Source organism: Artemia franciscana, chromosome 3, assembly GCF_032884065.1.
Source record: "Artemia franciscana chromosome 3, ASM3288406v1, whole genome shotgun sequence".
Taxonomy (NCBI): domain Eukaryota; kingdom Metazoa; phylum Arthropoda; class Branchiopoda; order Anostraca; family Artemiidae; genus Artemia; species Artemia franciscana.
Genome location: NC_088865.1, coordinates 13150538 through 13174955, shown reverse-complemented (window position 1 = coordinate 13174955; position 24418 = coordinate 13150538). Strand labels below are relative to the sequence as shown.

At 36.3% G+C, this 24418-nt stretch overlaps 1 protein-coding gene across 1 annotated transcript in view; it reads left to right on the top strand.

The window, feature by feature from the left end:
• LOC136024895 (zinc finger protein 132-like) overlaps positions 1-23412 on the top strand; it is a gene marked incomplete in the record, with an annotated part of 96885 nt that extends 73473 nt beyond the window's left edge. The window contains 3 exon segments of the mRNA XM_065700433.1: positions 5924-6074; positions 11098-11271; positions 21199-23412. Of these exon segments, the coding sequence (XP_065556505.1) occupies positions 5924-6074; positions 11098-11271; positions 21199-22586 (1713 nt within the window).
• Between the last annotated feature and the right edge of the window lie 1006 nt (positions 23413-24418).

The window sequence follows — 24418 nt, the reverse complement described above, 5'->3', positions numbered from 1 at the left end:
TATTTTTTTTTAAGTTCAGCTCTCTGAGGATCCTATATTATTTAAGAGTCTCATTTCTAGCCGCAGCCTCTTCTAGGTCGGTGGCCAGCTTTGACTAGTGGGCTCCTTTCCAGCTTATAAGCTTTCTTGCGGAGCTCTCTGAATACCGTTTTGTTCGATTACCTTATTCATTAATTACCCAGGGAATGCAGACTGATTCAAGGTTCTGGTGTTTAGACCCCATTAAAAATAAGGTCTAAAATGGTACATTATGCTGCATTTATGGGCTCTGTGTTGATACCAATTAATATGCAAATTTCATTTTAATAATTTATGTACGGAGAGCCAAAATCAGACATGTATTATTCAAAAACTTTCAGAAATTAAATAAAAAAAAACAAGTTTTTTGAAATGAAAGTAAGGAGCGACATAAAAACTTAAAACGAACAGAAATTACTCCGAATATGAAAGGGGCTTTTCCTCCTCGACACCCCCGCTCCTTGCGCTAAAGTTTGATTCTTTCTCGCAACTCTACTTTTTAAAACAATAAAAAACTTTAGCGTAAGGAGCGGGGTGTCGAGGGGAAAAGCCCCTTTCATATACGGTGTAATTTCTGTTCGTTTTAAGTTTTAATGTCGCTCCTTACTTTCATTTCAAAAAACTTGTTTTTTTTATTTAATTTGCGTCTACCTCAATATGACTAATATATCTGTCAGGTAAATAAATAGTTGACGACAATATAATTTTTACTGAAAATGTATTTCTAGTGCTTGTATTGTAAAGTTGGGTATTTTTTTAATTTTGGTAGACTGTAAGTCCAACTATTTTTTTGCTATTTAGAAGATAAGATAATAATTATTTTCTAAGGACTATCACAACCTCTATAGAGCCGAATTCGCTTTATATGTCAGCAAGAGTTACGAAAAAAAAAATTTCCAATCAGTACATTAAGTCAAACGCTTAAAATTAAAAAGAAATTAAAAAGGCAAAATCATCAAAGATAAAAGCCAAATCAGTAAACTTGACAATTAAATTACAAAAACATTACAATAAATGAAAAATAAAAACGGCAATAGACTAAAAGGAAATTTGGCAAGTACATAATCACGATTTATTATTAAGGTGTTCCAGAATAAAGGGGATAAAACTTTTACGAAACCTCTTTGTAACAGCGTGGATCGGAGAGTAAGTTGGGATTGCTAAGGAGGCTGATCGGGGGAGTCGGAGTCTAATGGGACTGTGAAATTCAGGGAGTAAGTCCTCAGTACGGGGATTGGAAATGACTGATTTAGCGAAAAGCATGCAAATTTTTCCTTCCTTTCTTTTAAGGTGGTAATGTGTGCAGCTTTAAGGAGGAAGAAGTATGGAATTTTGCCTTCTTTGTAAATGATCCTGAGCGAACGCTTTTAAACCGACTCAATTTTGTCACTAAGTTCACTTCAAAGTTGCGAATGCCAGACCAGATACGCATATTCCAATACCGGCCTGATAAAGGACAAGTAAACACGGAGACAGTGTATCTTTAGCAGCTTAAACATGGATAGTGAAACATTTGCTTGTTTAACAATGTTGGAAACATATGTGTCCCACTTAAGATCACTAGAAATTGTGACACCGAGGAGCTTAACATGTTTCGCTAGCATTTCGGGTGGGATCGGGTCGCAAAAAACAGGAGTAGATTTCAAGAAGTTGATCGTCATTATCTGTGATTTAGTGGGATTTACTGTCATATTTAGATTCTTAGATTCGTCCGAACATTGGGTTAGGATTTCAACGGGGTTTTAATATTCCTATGACATACTTCAAGGATCGACAAGTCATCCACATATTTCCATCTTTGGCGGAATTCCTTGCCAATTTCGTTAATCATGACAAGAAATAAGAGTGGTCCCAATAAGGTTCCTTGAGGTATTCCACAGTACCTAGGGAGGAGGTTGGAGTGAGTACTTTTGTATTTTACAACTTTTGATCTGTTTGAAAGGAACGATATAACAATATTTAATAATAGTGGGTCAATTTCAAAGTTATCCTGTGGCAAACGAATTAGGATATTGTGGTCAACTAAGTCAAACGCTTTTTGGAAATCGATTAAAACCAGGTTTAGCCAAACATTTGGTTTCTCTAGTTCACTTAGGATGATGTGAACCAAGTGTACAAGGTAATGGATGGTGGAGGTCTCTCTTAAATTACCAAATTGTCGGATGTCAATGCGTGGTATAATTTTAATTTTAAGCCAGTCACAAAGGAACCCTTCGTAAAGCTTGGAAAAAACTGGATTGAGTGTAATAGGACGCAGGTTGGTCATAGTCAGTCTGGAAGATTTCTTTGGGATGGGTGTTATAAAACCTAGTTTCCAGCAACTTGTGAATTTACCAAATTTTGTAATTTGGTTAAAAATTTCAGTTAAAGGTCCAGCAATTCTGTCTGAAAAGGCTTTAATCAAGTCAATTGGGATGTCTAATGGGCAAGTACTTGATTTTTGAGCTTTCTGATTCTATTTATAATATCAGAGGGAGAAATTTGGGGGAAAGAGGTGGAGGGAGGAATAGTTTGACCTGAGCCAGTGAAAGGGGAGGAGACTTTGTACTATGGACGCAAGATGCAGGTTCAAATCGTTGGCTATCCTATAAGGGGGCTCAGGGAGATAAAAATTAACTTCAACAGGGTTTTCCCGCACATCTCTTTAATTTTTCTGCACCGTTGTTTGGGCTTCAGATCCTTAACTTTACTATTATAATACTCAGTAGCTGCCTTTCTCAATTTTCTCTTCAGGAACTTTCTTAGGTTATTAGCTTGTGTGATATATCCTTGCTGGAAGAAATTGATTTTCTTTTTCCTTATTAATTTTTTAAAAGTTGCAGTAATGTAAGCTTTATCGGTAGAGCATATTTTTAATTTTTTCACCGGAAAATGGGCTTCATAATTACTTCTCCATAAATTTGGGAGGGACAATAGTAATAGTAATAGAAATAGTAAAGGAATGTTTAACTGTAGCTAGTGGAGATAGGAGTAGGGTGAAGTGGTAACTACCCCCGAGAGGGGGCAGAATGGTGACGGGTCTGTAGAAATTTGACATGTTGGTACATATTAAATCAAGAGTAGAATTGCCTTTGGTAGTAGGGACTTTTACAATTTGTTTTAGACTAAAAGTGTTACATATAGATTCAAGTTTTGATTAGTTTGCATCACCTAAGAGTAAAATTCCAGCATTTGGGTATTTAGATAGTACATAGTCAGGACTGCCATGCAATTTTTCAATAAAATTAATTTTTTCAGCCGTTCTCTGCCCAGGAGAGTAGTAAAAACAACACAGGACAATCAAATTGAAGGACGTGGTAAGACCTTAGGTCGAACACAAACCCACAAAATTTCATCAAAGGGAGTTAAACAAGGAACTAATATCTCTGAAGGATAAAAATCATTACGGACAAAGAAAAGAATTCCATCCCCTTTCTTACCCAGAGGGTGGGTTTCGGGTCTGAGTTTAATAAACTGGGAGAAACTATTCATTTTTAACATGTGTAAATTTTGAGTGTGTACTTCAGTAATAGCGATTATATCTGATCTTTATATTTTAGAAAAGGAGTCTAATTCATTAAGTCTTTCAAAATTAAGACTTTCAGCGTTGCTTAACAAAAGTGTGGGAAATTTAAAAGGACCTGCAAAGGTACCATTTTTACACTTAACTTTATTTAAGTTACAAATAGGTACAGGGGGTGTGGTGGGATTCGTAGCGGGGGCGAATCCTACCCAAATCCCAGACTAATATAGTCAGAACAAGGGATTGAGGGAGCACATTTGGCTTTTTTGAGATAACTATTAGAGTCAACAGTGATAGATGAATTATTAGAGTAAGAGAAGGATTTACCTTGGGGATTTGGAGGTGGGGGAACGGACAATGATATGGATGAAGCACGAGGAGAACAATTAGGATTTATTACAAGGATTTATTGTAATTTTATTACAAGGCAATTATTGAATGCAAAAAGTCTCAGACCTGAGTCACGTTGACAGGTAGGCAGGAGGGATAAAACGAATGGGCTGGGGGTGAGGTTTCGTAAGGTGCTGGGAAAGGGGGGCTGGTTGCGAATAGTGATTCGTGTCCGTCAAGAAATTGCTGGTTTGCGGCAGAGTAGGGAGGGTATAGGGCAGCATACTGTGAGGGGAAGGAAATAGGACTTCTGTATGCGGTGAGGGGGAGGAGGTAACAAAGGATAAGGGAGGAGAGTTCGTGATCGAGAAGGGTTTGTCAATTTCTGAGCTGTGCCTGATGAACTTTGATGAGAGATTTTTGCTTGGGTGCGGTGCACTAAAAAAGGACGGCGGAAGGGAGATGAGTGGCTCTTACAATTTTTATCTTTGGACAGGGACTCTGGAACAGGGTCCCAGGGAGGAAGTTTAACATCAGCTACTGGTGGTGCATGGGCAAAACTACAATATTTGTTATTACAAGCTAAAACTGGACAAAGCCTCACATGGTCAAAACTGCACTTAGCGGAAGCACAACCTGAAATAAAATTACAATATATATGTAAAAATTTGCACTGCTTACTAAATTTACAATGATTATGATTAAAATGTTTGCATATCACATTTTTTTTTTTCACTGGAACTTGGTTGACACACTTGGTTGAAAATCACTGAGCTCATTTTTTTAATATAATTTACCTTAACTCTATTGTCTAAAACACTTTTTTGCTGGAGTTTGGTTGAAGAAAAAATGTGTTCAAATACACAATTGTCTCCTAATTGGCAAGAACCTGCCAAAATTATATTAGCACATTTTGCTTTATTAGCAGAAGAGACAGTCTTATTATGCAGTCTATTCCCCTTGTTAATGTCCACACGTTTTTGGGCATCTGTAATGTGATAGTCAAGGTTACCATTATAATTAGTCTGTATCGAGGGTGGATTAAAGTCAAGGAAAATTTCCGGATTTATGTCACTTGTTGCGACAGGTATCACTGGATTTAATCCTCTATGTCCTTCATCAATATTCATTGGGTTTATGGACATTGCACTTTTCTTATTGTCAGAGATAAAAGTGTTATTAACCTCATTCAAAATGGAATTATATGTAGGTTGATTTGCAAGATCGCTTTTGTGAATTGGCAAAAAATTGGAGTTGACAGTTAACGCATCCGTTAACTTTTCTTGTAAAACCAAGATTTTGGTAATATCTGGTTGTAAGATGGGGGGTGTAGGGACAGTGTCCTTTTGAACAGATTTATCACTGCTACAGTCAATTGTTTGGCAAGATGCATTTGTTTTCCCTTCAGAACAGCATCAGCGTTGGGAAGGGACAAGGGAAATTGTAGGATCACACAAACGTAGAAACGGTTGGTTCTTCAGTCAATAGAGGAAAATCGCTGAGTGGAGTGTCTGGTAAATGTTTAGGGCTGCTGAGATCACTTAGGATGCCAAGAATCCTTCTTCTCTCAACAGGGGGTACGGGTTGTCCGAGAAGTTCCGGATAGGGGTATAGAAAGCCCCGGAGAAGAAGTACAATTTACCTTAGACTTAGTGGAGCAATATAGGCATATACAGGAGTTATTCCAACTAGTGATCTGCATCCTAGCACACCTTTCAGCCCCTGCATGGAACCAAAAACTGCAATTAACATATTTGACTGCGTTCGAAGTAACCTGTAATCTGCATTCAGGACAAAATTGTTTTGATTTCGTCATTTAATCTTGTAACACAGGTTTAAGCCTTACTTAATTGAAAGGTCTTAATGTCTTAACAGGTCAGAGACTATTTAAGGTCAAAATCTCTTTTTTCTAGACAGATACGTTTACAATATTTTCTTAGGGGGAAGGAGAGTAGGGCCAATCATTATACCATCAGTGCCATTGGCTAAAGAATTGATAAAATAAATCTCTCTGTTGCGTGAATTTTCTTGCTTCCCTGAATGAAGTGTCAAAAATCTTTATTTCAATTTCAGAGATTTTTCCGAAGGAGCATACAGAGGCAGACTGAATACACCGAAGCAGATTGCCTAAGAGAAGGAAAATGCTTAATAAGTTGGGTGAACAAAAGTGAATGCCAGTTTTGTCGATTCAAGAAATGCCTTGCTGCTGGATTGTCAAGAGACTGTAAGTGATTTTATCCTTAATGACCTTTTTTTAAGAAGACGGCTTCTATCCGGTACTTCCATGCAGGATAAGCTCTTTGTCAGTTCCTCTGATCGTCAAATTCGTCACTACTTATCCAAATCCAGTTGACCGATTTTGGTTCTGCAACTCCGTATGGATAGATTCTCATCTGTGTTGCCAAAAGGCATACACGCAGTAATTTTCTTTCCAATAATAAAAAATAGCGAATTTTATGTGAGATTTGAAATAAGAAGTTCCCAGAAATTTGTGAAAGTTGAGAATTTCGGAAAGGGTCCGTGCCAATGGCCCCCTACTTACGTCTCTTTTGTTGGATGGGGTGTATTTGGGTGCTCCTCTAAATTGGTTACCTGTATTTCAAAATCAATTACAAAAAAAGTATGTATTCGACACGTTCTTGTTCTAGAACTGGTATCTTCAGCACTTTTTTGTTCGTTTTATTTTACCAAGCAATCTTGTACCAGATTTCTGGTAACAATAGTTCTTATTAATATTAAGTTTTAAATAAAAAAAATCTTCAGATCAAAATAAGGAGCAATATCAAAACTTAAAACGAAGATTTATTCTGTATATCAGGGGGACTCCCTTCTCCTCCTCTACCCCTTGCTCTTTACGCTAATGTTTGACTTCTTTCCTAATTCATTAAGTATTTTAGCATTTTTATGAATTTAGCACAATGAGCAAGGGATTGACGAGGGTACATCTCCTCTCATTTGTGGAATAATTTCTGTTCGTTTTAAGTTTAATGTCGCTCCTTTAAGAAAGATGTTAAAAATCTTAAGATGTTAAAAAAAAATCTTAAGATGCGCTGAAACAAACGGGACTATTTGAGCAAGAAGGAAACAATACATTAAACAACGAATATTTCGCCTGTATAAAACAAAGTGTCTTCAGCGCTGAATGGAAGAAACTAAATTGAAAGGCTAAAGATAAAATAATCCATAAAATTAAAGATATCTAAGAAGTATAAAAAGAAAAAAAAATATATGTATACTTGCAATTAACGTTATTGCGAACCAACACCAAAGAGTATTTCTATAAACAGTTACGTATGAATTCAGTGAACACACAGAAGCAACTGAATAAAAAAAGGAAAATGAATATTAAATTAATTTTTTTATTGTGAAACAATATTTTTGTTGGCATCCAATGCTGCAATTCTTCTTGGTCTTGGGTTTCTTCAGTCCCCTGGTCATTTTGCAAGATCCTATTACTATTATTACCGATGTCTTCATACTTAAAAATGATGTAGTAAATTGAGTCAATATTTAAGTCATCTGTATCTCTATTTATGGAAATATTAGCAAAAATATGCTTTTTCGCAATATCACAAAAAATTGTAAGAATATTTGTTTTTAATTAAACTCCCCTAAACATTCCCTGAAAGCTTCGCCTAAATTCCATTAGCTTCACTCGTACCAGTGACTGTAGAAGCAGTAGTATACAAAAAGTACCCCTGAAAGTTTCAGTTTAATGATTTTAAGCCGTTACTGAGATACTGCTGGTACCCCCTTTTGACAATCTGGGAACTCATAGTGTCTTTGATTTAATTCAAAATCCCCCAACACTTTTATTGAAAGCTTCACCTTAGTAATGTTAGCGTCAATATTAGCAATATTTGTAAAAGTATTTGCAGCAGCATCCACATAGTACTTTTTTTCAACTCCCGTCTCAGCACACGCTGAAAGTTTCAACTTAATGCCCTAAACGGCCCCTAGCATATTGCTGATACGTCATTTTGACAATGTGTATATACATTTTATGTTCAATATCCTCTCAACATTCCCTAAAATTTTTACACTACATCCCTTAGCTTTAGTGGTAGAAACATGTAAATATTCCTTTTTGCTTGTTTCAACATCCCCCACAACACGCCCTGTAAGTTGCGACTTCACAGCCAAGCCGCTCTTAAGATATTGCTGACACATCTTTTTTTTACACAACCTGCATTCACAGATGTTCTTATGTTGTTGAACTTCCCTCCATATTCTCTGAAATTTTTAGTTTCATACCCTTAGCCTCACGGGGTAGTAGTCACAGAAGGAGTATTAGTAGTTGTACTATTACAAGTAGTGGTAACAATAATAGTAGTTGCACTAGTAGTAGTATTGACAATCTTTTGACAACATTTATTTCAGTTTGTTAAACTTCCCTCTTAAAATTTCCTAAAACTTTCACCTTAAAACCCTTAGCCTTCGTATTATTCACAACAGAAGTAGTTTTTGTAGCATTAGTAATAGTAGTGTATAACCTTGATGCTTTTTGTAGAAAGTTTCTGCCACTTTTTAGTTCTTCCTTGTCTTATTTGTATTTTCGAGTCCAAAGATCTCTTGTAGCCTGTGCCTTTTTCAAACTGAAGTTTTTTTTTATTAGACATTAGTGTTAACACTGTTCTGTCCATGACCTGAGAAGAAAACTGGGTTGGAGAAAAACGCCAGAGGAGATAGAATCTTTCAGAAATTTTAGTATTGTCCATTTAGGTAATTCTTAAAAAATTTATTTCACCTTGTTCTGCGCACTTTCTTGAAATAATATAGAAAATTTATCGGGGGGGGGGGCACTTTCCCTCTAGTAGGCTACCCATTAAATAATATAACTTATATCTAAGCCATCAAAAACTGACTCTTTAACTTAATAATATTTGATAAGCATTTGAACATTGTACTACTTTTGGAATAAATGGCTCCAAAATATTCTCAAAAAAGCTGCTGTCTCCGTCTGCCGCTGCCAAGTCCAAAAGTTCTAGTCCAAATTCAAAGAGTTTTTCACCAAAATGGATCTGCTCAAAAGGAGGAGGAATAAGGATATGATCATTATGCACAAGTTATCACATAATCATCGAACTTTCAATATGCTCACAATTAGATCGAGCACACCGAGTCGAGGGCGATTCTGGGAACTCTTCAAGTGCTATTTTAGGGTATGGACAAGATAAAATTTCTTCAACAATAGATTCGTTCTAAGTAAAGAGTGATATGGCTTCGATATATTATTCTTTATTTTTCACCATACCATTTCACTGGGAAGGGGCTGTCGTAGAAACTTCGAGGAGGATCTTATAATCATAGTTTTGGCAAATATTTCAGGCAAATAATATCTGAAGAACGACTTAAGCTATTAAGTTGAAATTTTCAGCGCTACTAATACTATTGAACTAAATCAAAACAGTTTAAGTGCATTCAGGTGGTCAAAGCGGCATAAATGTCATGTCTTAGGGTTGAAGTTGGGTAATTAAGGTTAATTAAGTTACGGTAATTGGGGAAAATTTATGGGGATGTAGAATCAAGACACAAGGCACCGGAGTATGTATGTAGTCAAAAGGACGCATCAGCAATATTTCAGAAATGGCTGAGTGTCTTACGTTGAAACTCATTACTTAGTGGTACTACTTTCTGCTACTACTTCAGCTATTGAACTAAACCAAATGCGCAAGTGTATTCTAGTTCTCAAAATGGCACAGATGTAATATCGTATGATGAGAAGAGAGAATTAAGTTGAAACTTTTAGGCAAATTTTATTGAGATTTAAAACTAATTCAAGAGGAAATATGTGCATGCAGGCTGTCAAATTAGTGTAACAGCAATATATCAGGACCGGCTGAAGGTATCATATTGATAGTTTCAGGACTACTACTACTACTAATTCTACTACTTGTTGAAACTAACTACTTAGTTGAAACTTTCAATTACCGGGGACGTAAAACTAAGTCAAAACGCATTGCGTGTGTCAAGATTGTAAAAAGTACATCTATAGAATGTCCCAAGAACAGCTAAGGGTATTACGTTGAAACTGTCAGGGAACGCTTAAGGAGTGTTGAACTAAACGAGAAGACACTGTGAATCGAAAGTTTTTAAAAGGGCGTATCTGCGATATCACGGACAGCTAAGGGGAGTAAGTTGAAATTATCTCGGCTTGCTGATGAGGATTTTGAACTAAATCAAGAGCAGCAATGGGGATCCAGATCGACACAAGGATGTACCTGGAATGACTGGTATTAAATTGAAAATTTTGGAGAATTCTGAGGTGAACATTGAATAAATTAAAACACTATTTGCTTGCAGGTTGTTGAAAGGTCGCATCAGCAATGTCTTGAGAATGGTTGGGAGTACTAAGTTGAAATTTTCAGTGCCATTACTGATACTGCCAACTACTATTGACTGGGCCTTCGACTACTGCCGACTGCGAATACGACCACTTCTATTATTACTTCTTTAGTTTGTAAACATATATAAATGAAACGTTGTCCTTCTCAACTCTTAGAATTCTGTATATTTTTTGTTTTATTTTCAATGACCCTATCCATAGCTGATTTTTATACAAAATGAATGGTCAGAAGTCTTATGCTCGGGCTAAATTACAGTTGCTGGCAAAATCAAAGTTACGCACGACTGCAGTGCGAATTGCATATGCCATTCGGAATTTTCTCTAGTTGAAAAGTGTTCAACTTTCATTCATAAAATTCTTAAATGACGAATCAGAGTTAAGAGTTAATGCATAATTTCATGTAAAGATGGAAGTTTGAAACAGTCCTTTAAAATAGAAGATGGAAACAGTCCTAAAGATGGAAGTCTTTGAAGTACTTTCCTATCTATGCCAAGAATCTGAAAATCATAGGAAGTGTAGAAGTGAATTAGTAAAGAAAAGTTGCAGAAGAAATTTGTGGTTGTGCAAGTTTTTCGAACATATTTCTTGCCACTTTACTTTTCCATTTCTGGAATAAAGTATGTAGTCAAAATTAAGAAAAGTACTGTGTTATTATTCAACTGTGGTTTTCATGTTGACAATTGTGGCTAAGATATGGGTCGAACACTGGAGAAAAGGTTAATTTTGAAAAAGTAACGATTGTCATCTTGGATTCAAAGTGTTATGAAGGGACGTACTTACTGTAAGCAGTAAGGAAATACAAGAATGACAATATTAACATATTGTAAAAAGTTAATTTACAGACTGTGTTTTAAGTAAGGCTACATTATTTTAACTGAGAATCATTTTTTTTCAATTCCAGGTTTCAAGGTTGATTCTCTGTCAAAAATGAGTGAAAAAAAAGCAAAAAAAGACCATCTGTCAATACTACAGTCAACACCAAATGTTCAAGAAACAACGAATCTCAGACAAAGGAAGGAAAATACCGTTTACGTTGAATCTTCCGATTTTGATATAGATGGTATCAGCGATGAAGGTATGTCATTTAAATATAAACATTTTAGTTTTCATACGGGTTCACAGAAAGGTGAATGTTGTTAGAATATAAAGATCTTGGTTCACAAAGAGGTGAAATACCCCCTCCCCCTCTTTGAGATTGTTTTCAAGGAACCTTCTCCTAAAGATAATTTTTGTAAGCCGTTGCCCGGAAATTAAATTTTGTGGTCTTGTGACCTGATTACCTCATTTCCTATAAAAGATTGGGGAGCTGCTGGTAATCAAATGTCTTTGATGATTGTTTCAGTCGAATTTGTTTTTCTGGTACACAATACAGCCCAAAGAGCCATAAGGAGTGCTATCATGGCTAAGAATCGAAAGTAATTGGAGGGTACCCTTCCCTTTCCATGCCCTTGTCAGATACCCTTCACCTCAATCCCAAAAACAACCAATCTAAATCCTAAGGTAAAAATTTGGCTCACAAATCTTAGAATGTCCAATAACTATTAATCAAGGGACGACATGGTCCTCTCAGCCCCAGGGGCAAGGGTGTAAAGAGCGCAAGTCGCCTAGGTTGTATTACTAAGAAGGGGTATTTTTGATCCTGGGTATCTGAAAAAGGTAAATGTATTAAGATTAAAGTTTTAGGGATCGTTTTGGGGAATATTAAGCAAAATGACAAGAAATTATGTGAATCCAGATTATCGAAAGGGTACATCTGGAACCTATCAGGAACGGCTAACGGTTTAAGGTGGAAACTTTCAAAGCAAGCTGCAGTGTATATTAAGCATAGGTGTCAAGAAGGCAACATGCAATATTTCAAAAATATTTGCAGGCCGAATCTCAGGAACAATAGAGGGTATCAATTTGAAAAAGGAAACATTGAAGAAGACATAACAGTAAATCAAAAACATATCTGAGTTCAACAATCACATCTAAGATATCAAAGGGAAATCTCTAATATCCTACGAATGGATATGGGTATTCGGTTAAAACTCTTTGGAACGCCAAGGGGCATGTTGAATTAAATCAGAAAGCTCTGTTTCCTATGGAGCCTAAACTGTCTATATGCAACATTCTAGGAGTGGCTAAGCATATTCAGTAGAAAGCTGTAGGGAATATGGAGAGGGATGCTCAACTAAAAAAAAGACACTATAAGCACAGACACTAAAAGATACATTGCTTCAGATCATTACACTGACATATTTATATTGATATTATTTTCATTCAAGCTGATTTTTCCTTGCAAGAACTGACGGTAGTTTGGCATAGTCCCACACGTGTTATTTAGCATCGGTTGGTATTTTAAGTAATTCTATTTTTTCCAGGACGAAGAAAGTGTATTGTCGGTTTATTAAAAATGGCTTGTGTGTCCCTTCATTAACTCTTACTTTTTATCAAATTGGAAAATTTCAGCTTAACAACCCTTTGAAAAGCTTCTCTTGCTAAAACCGCATCACACCCATGTCTGCGTGTTATTTTTTGTTTCTGTTTGTAGCATGCATCTTCCATAAGATTATTGACTCTGTTCAATACATTTGCAATACTGTTCTTCCTCTCAACATGTCTTTAAAGTATTGGGGTTCAGGAATATCTCTTGAATGGCTAAGGGTATTTGGATAAGGGGGAAGTTGGACCGAACTTAAAAAGAACGTTGTACATCCAGGTTGTCACAAAGCATTATATACAATGTCTCAACAACAGCTGAAGGTATGAAGACGATTTGACACCTTAAAGAATGGCTCTTTCTCGTCCATTATAAATTTTGTAGTTTGTGTGGTCAAACTGTTTAGAATTGATAGGGCAGTCTTGCCATAAGTTCTAGAGCATGGATAGGATGTTTGAATAAACGACAGAAAAGCTAAAGATACAAATAAATTCAAAATAGAACTAAACTGTTTTCCCAGAAATTTTAGAAAAAACATTTAAATTCTCCCGTTTTGTACCGGAGATATATTCATATTTGTTTTGTTTTTTTGATTGAACGGAGTGATTTTTGTTTTAAAGGTCAGGCAAGGGTGGTCCCAAAAAGTGTTTTAGCACGACTGCTAAGAAAATATTAATAAATATGGTAAAATTCTAGTTAATTGACTTCTTGCTATCTCAGAAAGGGTTTAGGTCTGGAAAATGAAACTTTCAGGGATGAAACTACAGACTAAAGTATGTCCCGGGAAGGTATTTTGAAGCAACTACCTCCACTCCTTCTCCCTCTAGAGGGCCCTGACCTTTGATGACCTTTAAAAATAGGCTATGTGTGTTATAAAAGTGAAACCTTGGAAAACAGATCTTCTGCTAAATTGAAGTACAGCAAAATTGTTTTCAGCTCCATAACTTTGCTGAATTCTATTTTATAAGGTTTTAAAGATATGCAAATACATTCCCTAAATTTTGAAAAAAAAACCATTGATATTGCTCAAAATTCTACTCAAATAGCAGGAATTGCATTTTCAGAACTAAAGGCAGAGAAAAAGCAACTAGTAACTGAAAATTAAGGTAAAATGTTGTTATGTCAAAATTTCAATAGTTATAGACCTGACATGTAGGCAAATTTCAGGGCCTTCTAGAGGGAGAAGGAGTGGAGGTGGATACTTTAAAATACTTTCCCGGGACATACTTTAGCCTGTAGACCCATCCCTGTAAGTTTCATTTTCCTAACCTAAGCCTTTCTGAGATAGCAAGAAGTCAATTAACTAGAATTTCACCAATAAATATCCTCAAAGGGAACATAATTTGAACAATTTGACCGCTTTGGGAGTTCCCTGTTGTGTTTTATGCACTGGTTGAAAATTTTGTTGTCACAGGGTACGTTTTATTTATGCTGTAGGTACATTGAATAAACAGCAATTTACCGCTACCACTACTGCTAGTACTAACTCACTGCAGCACCAACTTGCCTAAGGTTAGCACGGTCCTCCTCCATCCTATTTTCCCACGACATCCTTTCATCCATTTAGGGGTGACCTGCTTTTCGTTCGACTCTAGTCGGTTGGCCGACAAGGAGAATATTTGGCAATCTCTCATTCTTCATCCATAAAACTTGTCCTAGCCATCTATCCTTTCTCGCATGATAGCCCTAGAAAGCGGGATTGAACATAATTTTTCTTACAACTTACTGTACCTTAGTATTAAGGTCGTGACATCGGAAAACATTTGGCATTACGCGCAAACTTTGTACTGAGGGCAGTCAAAATATGTGTAATAATCTTACGGATCCCATTTATGTTGATCTTGAGCATATCATTTATGACCACCTTGGTTTGTGATTTAAAGCTCCATTTGTGAAGGTGGCAAGGTCAACAACCAGCAAGTTTTACACTAAAGCTGAATGGGAAAAACTAATCGAACTGTATCAAGGTAAATATGATGAAGTTCTACAGAAAATTAGAGTCCCGTATCATTTACTGAAACATAGTTCGTCTGATACCCTAGCTTTGGATTTGTATTGTTGTGAGATAGTCCACGCCATGAAAGTGGCGCAGTCAGTAGCCGTTCCTTAAGCAGGGATTCGTATTAGGACTCGCAAGCCCGGTTGAAATAAAGATTTTTATATGAAAGATGCAAAACTCCGATCAAATTTTTGGTATAAAGTTTGGCGTGAGTGCGACCAACCTCGCTCTGGTCTCGTTTTCACATCATTTCAAGCATCTAAAAAAGTTTACAACCAAGCAGTTTAAAATTTAAAGCTTGCGCAAGCTGAGGTGGCCTCTGTGCAAGCTCTTCGTTCGCCTAATGATATGTGGAATTCCTTTAAGCAAACTAATAAGTATTGGCAGTCAAATAATTTGTCCGAAGATAAGTAGTTTGAGCATTACAAAACTGATTTTGAGTCAAATAACCTTGTTCTAGAAGATAAGTGTAGGCCTGAGCTTGAAAATAGGCTCAAGTTTTTAAGGTCAAAAGGGAATTATTAAAAAGGAAAGACATATTACTCGGAAGCTGAAGGCCGCTAGAGTGCCAGGTATTAAAGGAATTGTTAGCGAACACCTTCGTAATGCTTCGTCTTCTATTCCTAGAGCACATCACTGTGCTCCTCCAGATGCGTATTAATTCGGGAGCTGTCCCTAAAATATTTTGTAGCGGTGTTGTTATGAACATTTTGAAAAAAGGGAAAAGCCCTAATTTGAGCGCTGGTTATCGCCCCATTGCAGTGTCAGGAACTTTCAGTAAAGTTTTAGAACGCATATTACTTTCTGAATCGGTGCTTAAATGTAAAATTGAAGAACGCCAGTTCAGTTTTCGTAAAAGAATGCGTTGTGCGTTTGTGCATAGGCTAATTAATAAAATTATGGCAAAAGCTCATGCTCGAAATCTGCCGTTATTTTTATGTAGTGTTGATATCTCCGCCGCTTTTGATTCTGTTGTGCATTTTAAACTTTTCTTAACACCTTTAGACCAAGGGGTTAATCCTTATATAGTATCTCTTTTGTCGTATTGGTATCTCATATCATATGTCATATAGTTCAATTCGTATTAAACTGTCGGATGGAAGTTAATCGTCACCTATATGCCTTTTAAAAGGTATATGGCAGGGTTTGGTTCTGAGTCCCTTGCTTTTTAACACCCTGATTCACACTATTACAAAGAGAATAATCGGAGGATTTGTCTTTAAATATTTTGACCTGAGCCTTATATGTTATGCAGACAACTTACTTATGATAAGCATGTTCACACGCTTCAAATGAATCTTGAGTTCCTTGTAGAAGTGTATTGATATGTTGGGTTGTCGGTCAATGCTTTTAAGACAGAGTTCCTCATTTATGAGCCGTGCCATTTGTGTGGGTTACACAGTAGTGTTATTGTACTTGTAGACGACCATGTGTACGTCCAAGTCAATCTCTGAAGTATCTTAGTATAACATATGGATCTAATATGAAAAACAGCCGAACATTGATAATTGATAGCGTCACAATGGGTTTAAGGATAAGTTACACTAAAGTGGCTTCACTTAAATAAAGTTTAAACTAGACCTACGTTGCCTAAGCAACGTGAAGTGTTGCGGCAACCTTTGTCCGGTTTCGCCGAATAAAGTGTTGCGAGAGCAACACTTTGGTTTTGTTTCTTTGCTATTTTTAAAACGTTATGTTCAAAGAAGAACGCGATCAGTAATCACATGATCAAAGGCTATTCCTCAGCGTTAAAAAAACAACAATAACAAAAGAATATCGAAAGAAGGGACTAAATTGACTTTGCAGCCAGTTGAACTTTATCCTTTTCAATCGTAGACATCGTGATGGATCAAGACTTGGAACAATATCTTATATAATCTAGTTGGTATTATAAAGCTATCCGTAACTTTTCAGGATCAAAATACCATAGATGACACTCTATTAATTATTACGAAACTGCCATCTTTGCTTTACGTTATCGTTTGTACCTGTTGCGTAAACACTTAATTCTAGGTTACAGTGAGTATGGGTAGGCTACACCAACTAGCAAAAGTTACAAACCCCTCTTCACTGAAGATGATTGTAGCCTAACAGACGATTATTACTTACAAGTCACCTATATGTCTTACCACTGGAACCAACTCGGTCTTATCATCTAAAACACTGGAAACAAATAATAGATACACCAAATAGCAAAATTTACAAACCTCACTGCCGAAGATGATTATGAGCTAACAGCTGACCTTTCCTTACAAGTCCCCTACATGTCTCACAATTGGTATCGGCTTATTTTTGGTTTCAGTGTACTCTACTACTAAAGTTGTCAACCCCTTGAAACTTTCGAACTAGTATATCTCATGAAGGAATTTTTGTATAAAAAAAAATGGATGGGATCGATAGCTCCTCAAGAGCTATCGATTGCCGTCGAAAAAAAAATCCATCTGTCAGTTCAAAAGTTGATTTTTTTTTGCCATAGGCCAACATTCTAACGTCACCACTTAGAAATGAGCAAAGGATAAGCTCCAATTTTTTTTTAGCAATGACAGAACTTTTAAAGTTTAAGAGGTACATCTGATAACATGTCTCTACCTCAATCCCAAGTCCGAAAAAACAAATGATAAACCCAGCGAAAATCACGGCAGCACTTTCGGACCCGTGGGAAAACCCGCTTTTTGCTTCTGTAAATTTTTCTTTTTATCACTCAAAGAAGATATATTGGCTGTGGGGCCGGGTAACAGCCGCATATATTTAACACTTATAGATTTGAAATCTTCAATTATAGATTTGTCCATCTTCAATTTGAAAGTGGTTCCTGTCTGCTTGCCTGCTAGAACGGAGCTTTTCACTCCAAAGCAGAAACATGATTTGGTGAAACGAAAGCTTGTCTGCACAACTTCAGATACTCCTCTCTGACATAGGCTACATAACTCCACTTCACTTCGCACACCATAGACTCTGGCTCGCGGACAAGCAAAAACCATCCTTTTTGGCCCCAGGCAAGAGTTCTGCGGAGCTTTCCAAAATGTAATGCCACATTCATCAATCCGGCCTGAGGTCCACGCTTTCCGTAAAAACCGCACAGGTTAGACCCTTACCAGTTTCCAGGAATAAGCCGACATCGGCGGCATAGGAGAAAAAAAAAAGGGACAAAACCAAAGTGTTGCTCTTGCAACACAATAGAAAAGTTTTGTCGTGTATTTATTCAGCAGTTGCTTTGCCAGTTGTTTATTATGTTTTGCCAATGTGGAATTGGCTATCTAATACAGAGAAACTTAAGATTAGATCAGCTTTTTTCAAACACTTAGTTTCTCCTCCGACTCCCTCTTTATACCAGAAATACATACCTGGAGAATGAGTATGATTTATGCAAAATTTTTACTCAGCTGCTCCATCTTGAAGATCATGCTCTATTAAAAACTCTAAGCGGTCTTCCTGAATGCATATGTACATAATTGATCTTTTGTGCCAATTGCTAAATGTTTGATTTTTCGTATTTTATATATATGTTAATATGAAGTTTTCTTGTTAGTTTATTTTTATTTTTCTTTTGTTGTTTATTTACTCCGCCCATTCTTCTGTTGTTGTATGGCAGGCTATAAATAAAATTCATTCATTCATTCTGTAGTCTGTGAGGGGGGATTGAGGATGAACTCGCGAAAAAGCTTAAGAACGATTTTGTCCGAATCGAGGGCATGTCCTTCACAGCATAAAGATCGTCTTTTGGACACTATCACTTTGTCCGTGTACAAAGCCATTGATTTGCAGTTCCAGTCGCGGTTCGATGTGGTCGAGAAAAGTCTGAATAATTTGAGATCATAAGGAATCTAGGATAGTATAAATTGGTAATGCTTGAAACTAAATTGGATAGCATGAATCAAAGTACCCTTCTGGATAAAGATATGATTTCCTGTATTGACATTTCTGCTCGTGATTTAGCCAACCTTCGAGAAAAAGTTATTAATTGCTCAAATACTCCTATGGACCTTTGTTTTGACAGATCCTTCATTAAGAGCGCTAGACGTCTTAGAGCTGCTGATCAAACTAAAACCCCTATTCAACTTATCTTTGCTTCTGAAGCTTTGTCGGTTGAGATTTTGTCTGTTTGCTATTGACTAGTGTAAAATTCATCGAAGTGCTCTAGACTTAAATGCTCAAGGTTTACAAACTACTCATAGCGAACTCAAGTTCTTATAAGCTTTGAGTCCACGTGGCGTTGTTAAAGTTTCTGAAACCTTTTTATGGGATAATGCTCCTGTTCCCATGCTGGATATTCCCAATATAAAGTGCTTTTTCCACAGCAGGATAGTCTTTGCGAAAAGGTAGCTTAGCAATTTATATTTGAAATAGTTGGTCTTCTATTGTCATTAATGATATGTCTCTTTGGGAAGAAGGTAAATGCGAGAGCTTATTTCTTGAAGTTATCTATTAGGATGCATGCTGTGTTTTTTTCTCTTTTTTTTTTTACAGACCTCCGTCTAGTAATTCTGCGAGATTTGTTTTATGTTTTTGAACAAGTACTTCTTTAGTTAGCAGAATGCAAAAAAAAACAGTTCTTATGTTGGGTGATTTAAATTTTGAATTTCTTCAAAATATGCTTTCATCAGTTTTTCTACCTATTATTTCTCTGCCTACTAGAGTTACAACAACCACTGCTACCCTGGAGTTTCAAAGCAGTTTTTTTTTTCATTTCATGATAAATAATATCGTAAAATGAACATACATTCCCAGAAGGAACAGAATCATCAAGATCAGGAGGCTCTGGAATTGAATTTATACTATATGCCTTTTCTGCTGCTGCACTACTAAAATAATGACCAAAAGCATCAAGTCAATCAAGACAAACACTAGTATTAAAATATTGGTTTGGACGAATCTTCTTATTAATACGGTTCTATGTCCTTCTCATGTCAGATTTATATCGATCAAACTTACGAGTTCTCGTATCTTTACAATATTTACACTTATTAAATCTTATAACAGAATTCAATTTATTTCTGTGTGAACAATAATCTTGAAACGAATCCTCTGTTTTCACTGATTAATATTTTTAATAATTTTTATTTTTAACTCATATTGACGAAAAATCTGATCAGAAATCCATGGGTAAAATTTTTGCATGTATTTTATCATGCATAGCTCGAGACGAAGTGACCTGGTTTGTTAATGAAGACACTTGACAATATAAAAGAAAAGAAATGAAAATGCTTCTTTACTTTATCTGATTCAAAAACAGAACACTAATAATGGTTATCAATAAGCTGACGTAATGACTGAAAATTAGTCGCTTCTAGCCGTCTATCTTTGTTCTTTGCTGAAAGCTTGTACTGATCAGAAGAATTTTTCGTACAATCAAAAAGAGTATTAAGTGGGAAGTGGCCAGACAATATCACAGACAGTTTTGTTGCTCTGAATGAATGGGCAGAGAAAAATATATTGTCCTACAGGGTAGCAGTGGTTGTTGTAACTCTAGTAGGCAGAGAGCCTTGTGGCCTTTAATACTGACAAGGCTATAGCGTTGCCTCTGATTAATGAACACTGATCAAAATAGATATAGTTGTAATTAAGAGGAAGTGTCACGGTAAGCTTTAGAAGATTAGGAGGGTCAATAGCGAACTCTTGTTTGTAATAGCGTTTTGTTTGCTTGTTTTAAGTCTGACTTAAAGCCTTCGTTTTAATTTTTACTCGTTTCAGGATTTGTTAGTTCATCAGTATCTGTTATCTTTTTGTTCGATTCGATCATTAATTTTAATTTATGTTCGTTTTGGTTTAAATGGTAGAAGTTATTTGTCGCTTTATTTGGTTTAAGAAATAGGTATTATTTCTGTGCTCTGTTGTTTTTTTTAAACATTTTATAGCAATAAATACTTGTTCATGTTTTTCAATTAAGCATAGATTGCAATGTAGTTTTTGGGGGTTTTGAAAAAAAAACGGGAGTCCATACCTTATTTTTGGTAATCTTTGTTTTTCTCAAGTTTAACTTTATTATCCATTGGAATCTAATTGGAGTATGGCTTATTACTCTTGTGTGGCTACTTTTGCTCATTTCAAAGTTTAGATTTCTCTTTAAATTTTTAATTTCCTTTCAAAAATTCAAATTTATTTTTGGTTTAATTATAAGAAAGATTCTGGAGTAACTGAAACAAATCCGTTTTCTTTTATTGGAATGGTGAAATTAATTTTGAAGCCTTTCTTTTTTTAATTGTCAAAAAATAACAAAATTCTACATTAAGACATCTGTAAAGCATAGATAAAACTGGAATCTTATGGAAATTAATTGTTATTTGTTTGAACTTCGCGTAAAAACTTGTGCTGGAGATATACTTAATCTTTCCACTATGCTATTGAAAGTTAATCGTAGCCCCATAATCCCGGGCGAAAGTTTACTTTAAATATTATTTTTGTAAGCTGGAGCTGAAACAAAATTCCTGATCTTAAGAAAAATAAAAAAATAGGAAAAATAAAAATAACGGAAATAATCAGAGTTGTTTATTTTATTGAAGAGACTTAAAAATTTCTTTACTGTCTTTTTAATACCGTAATTTAGTTTTTATGATATTTAGTTGCTGATTTTTTCTTTCCAGAACCAGACGAATGTAATGACGCAGATTATAATGGCAAAAGTACAGTGTTAAAAAAAATACCAACTATGCAGTCGCCGGAAGACGCTTTCGTTTGTAGAATTTGCAAGGAATCCTTTCCTGTTCGTCTTTTGTTGCTAAACCATATGAAAGCTCATGACAGAATAGAAATTCAGCAATGTCAGTTTTACTTTTCAAAACTCAAGAAAAAGTGTCCTTTTGATCGTCGTTTTGACACTCAACATAAGACCAGAAATAAATTCGAATGTGATAAGTGCAACAAGTCGTACCCTCATCGTAAATCACTCTTAAGACACAAGCGAAGGCACTCTAAAGGTAAACAAAACTTGTGCTACTTATGTGGCTTACGTCTGTATAGTCCAGAGAGCCTCAATCGTCACATGCAAATCCATACTGGTGAAAAAAGCTTCTTGTGTGACAGATGTGGAATACAATTTCGACTTAGAGGTAGTCTTAATGATCATATGAAAATGCACCTTCGGAAAGAGAGTAGGCAGACCCCAGAAAAATTATTTGAGTGTCAGATCTGTAATAAGACGCTCGCAACTAGAAGGAGTTATACATCTCACGTAAAAAGACACACTCAGCCAAAAACACATGGATGCACATTCTGTCAAAAAAGCTTTTACACACAATCCATGCTGATCGAGCATATGAGGACCCATACAGGGGAAAAACCATTAGAATGCCAGACATGCGGCAAATCCTTTGCACAGTTTGCTGGCTTGTATAGTCATATGAAATGTCACAGTGTCGAAAGGCCTCATAGATGTGAGCTTTGCAATATAACGTTTAAGAACAGAAAGACACGAGACGACCATTTAAATACTCACACTGGGGCTAGACCGTATAAGTGCAAGCAATGCGACAAGGGTTTCGGCACAAATGAGGCTTTAAGACGCCATAAGAAAAGTCATATAGGAAAGAGATTCAGAGAAAAGAAGTACAGCTGTAGCATATGCAGCGAAGTGTTCGCAGATTCTGCATATCGTGACCTACATGTTGCTTTACACGCAAATCCTAACCCTTTCAACTGCGAGTTTTGCAGCAAGAGCTTCAATTATAAGAAAAACATGGTGGAGCATGTGCAGCGTCTGCACCCCGATCGTAATCCATTTAAATGTAAGCTATGTAGTAAAACTTATGATTCCTTAAAAAAAATTCGTGTTCACATTACCTCTCGTGCTTGTGAGAAAAAAGAGAAATTGCCTGAAAAGATGAAAAATCAAAGCGAATCCATCTATTTGGACGGAAAGATGAATGTTGATAAAAAGGTGAATCTGTTTGTTTGCAATATTTGTGAGGAGGAGTTTATTTCAGTTGAAGATATTCTAAGTCATTTTAACTCTTTTCATAAGCATTCTAGTTAGGAATTGATTGTGGTGTTAGTTCGATATAACTTTTTGTTATTTTTAGGGGGAGAGGTTCTAATTTCGCCTGAATATCGGTTATTCATTTTGGTTTTCAAAGAATGGAAACTAATAAAGGAAAGAATGACGAATAATTACCACTTCATATCTGAATCTTTGGAATAAACTGTAGTTTCAAGATGGAACCAAGATGGTTTCGTTTGCTGTCCATATTGCTATAATTTTCCTTGTCATGAATGAACTTAATTTTATGAATTAATTTGATTCTTCTGAATTACCAAATTCTTAGGATTTTGGATTCCGTCCTTTAAAATTTACCTCATTCCTTTTTGTTTCTAGGAAACTTTGGTTTGAAAAACTGTTTGTGTTTCTCTTCTGTACGTACCACAAAATAAAGATACTGAATAAACATATTTTAAAATTATATTTTTTCTTCAATACTTATGTAATATGCTTTTTATGGCACTTGGTATTAACCAAGTGACATATAGCAATCGCAAATTCTGTCGGTCTGTCGGTCCCGGTTTTGCTACTTTAGGCACTTCCAGGTAAGCTAGGACGATGAAATTTGGCAGGCGTATCAGGGACCGGACCAGATTAAATTGGAAATAGTCGTTTTCCCGATTTGACCATCTGGGGGGGAGTGGGGGGCCCGTTAATTCGGAAAAATAGAAAAATAGAAGTATTTTTAACTTACGAATGGTTGATCAGATCTTAATAAAATTTGATGTTTGGAAGGATATCATGTCTCAAAGCTATTATTTTAAATCCCGACCGGATCTGGTGACATTGGGGGGAGTTGGGAGGGGGAACCTAAAATCTTGGAAAACACTTAGAGTAGAGGGATTGGGATGAAACTTGATGGGAAAAATAAGCACAAGTCCTAGATAAATGATTGGTATAGCCGGAACGGATCTGCTCTCTTTGGGGTAGTTGGGGAGGGGGGGGGGGGTAATTCTGAAAAATTAGAAAAATGAGGTATTTTTAACTTACGAACGGGTGATCGGATCTCAATGAAGCTTGATGTTTAGAAGTATATCGTGTCTTAGAGCTCTTATTTTAAATCCCGACCGGATCTGGTGACATTGGGGGGGGAGTTGGGAGGGGGAAACCTAAAACTTGGAAAACACTTAGAGTGGAGGGATCGGGATGAAACTTGGTGAGAAAAATAATCACAAGTCCTAGATACATGATTGACATAAACGGAACGGATCCGCTCTCTTTGGGGTAGTTGGGGGGGGGGGGTTAATTCTGAAAAATTAGAAAAAATGGGGTATTTTTAACTTACGAACGGGTGATCGGATCTCAATGAAATTTGATATTTAGAAGGATATCGTGTCTCAGAGCTCTTATTTTAAATTCCGACCGGATGTGATGACATTGGGGGGGGGGAGTTGGAAGGGGAAACCTAAAACTTGGAAAACACTTAGAGTGGAGGGATCGGGATGAAACTTGGTGAAAGAAATAAGCAAAAGTCCTAGATACATGATTAACATAACCAGAACGGATCCGCCCTCTTTGGGGTAGTTGGGAGGGGGGTTAAATCTCAAAAACTAGAAAAAAATGAGGTATTTTTAACTTACGAACGGGCGATCGGATCTCAATGAAATTTGATATTTAGAAGGATATCGTGTCTCAAATCTCTTATTTTAAATTCCGACCGGATCTGGTGACATTGGGGGGATTTTGAGGTGGGGGAACCTAAAGTCATGGAAAACGCTTAGATTGGAGGGATCGAGATGAAACTTGGTAAGAAAAATAAGCAGAAGTCTTAGATACATGATTCACATAATTATCCGCTCTATTCGGGGGGGAGGCAATTCTGAAAAATA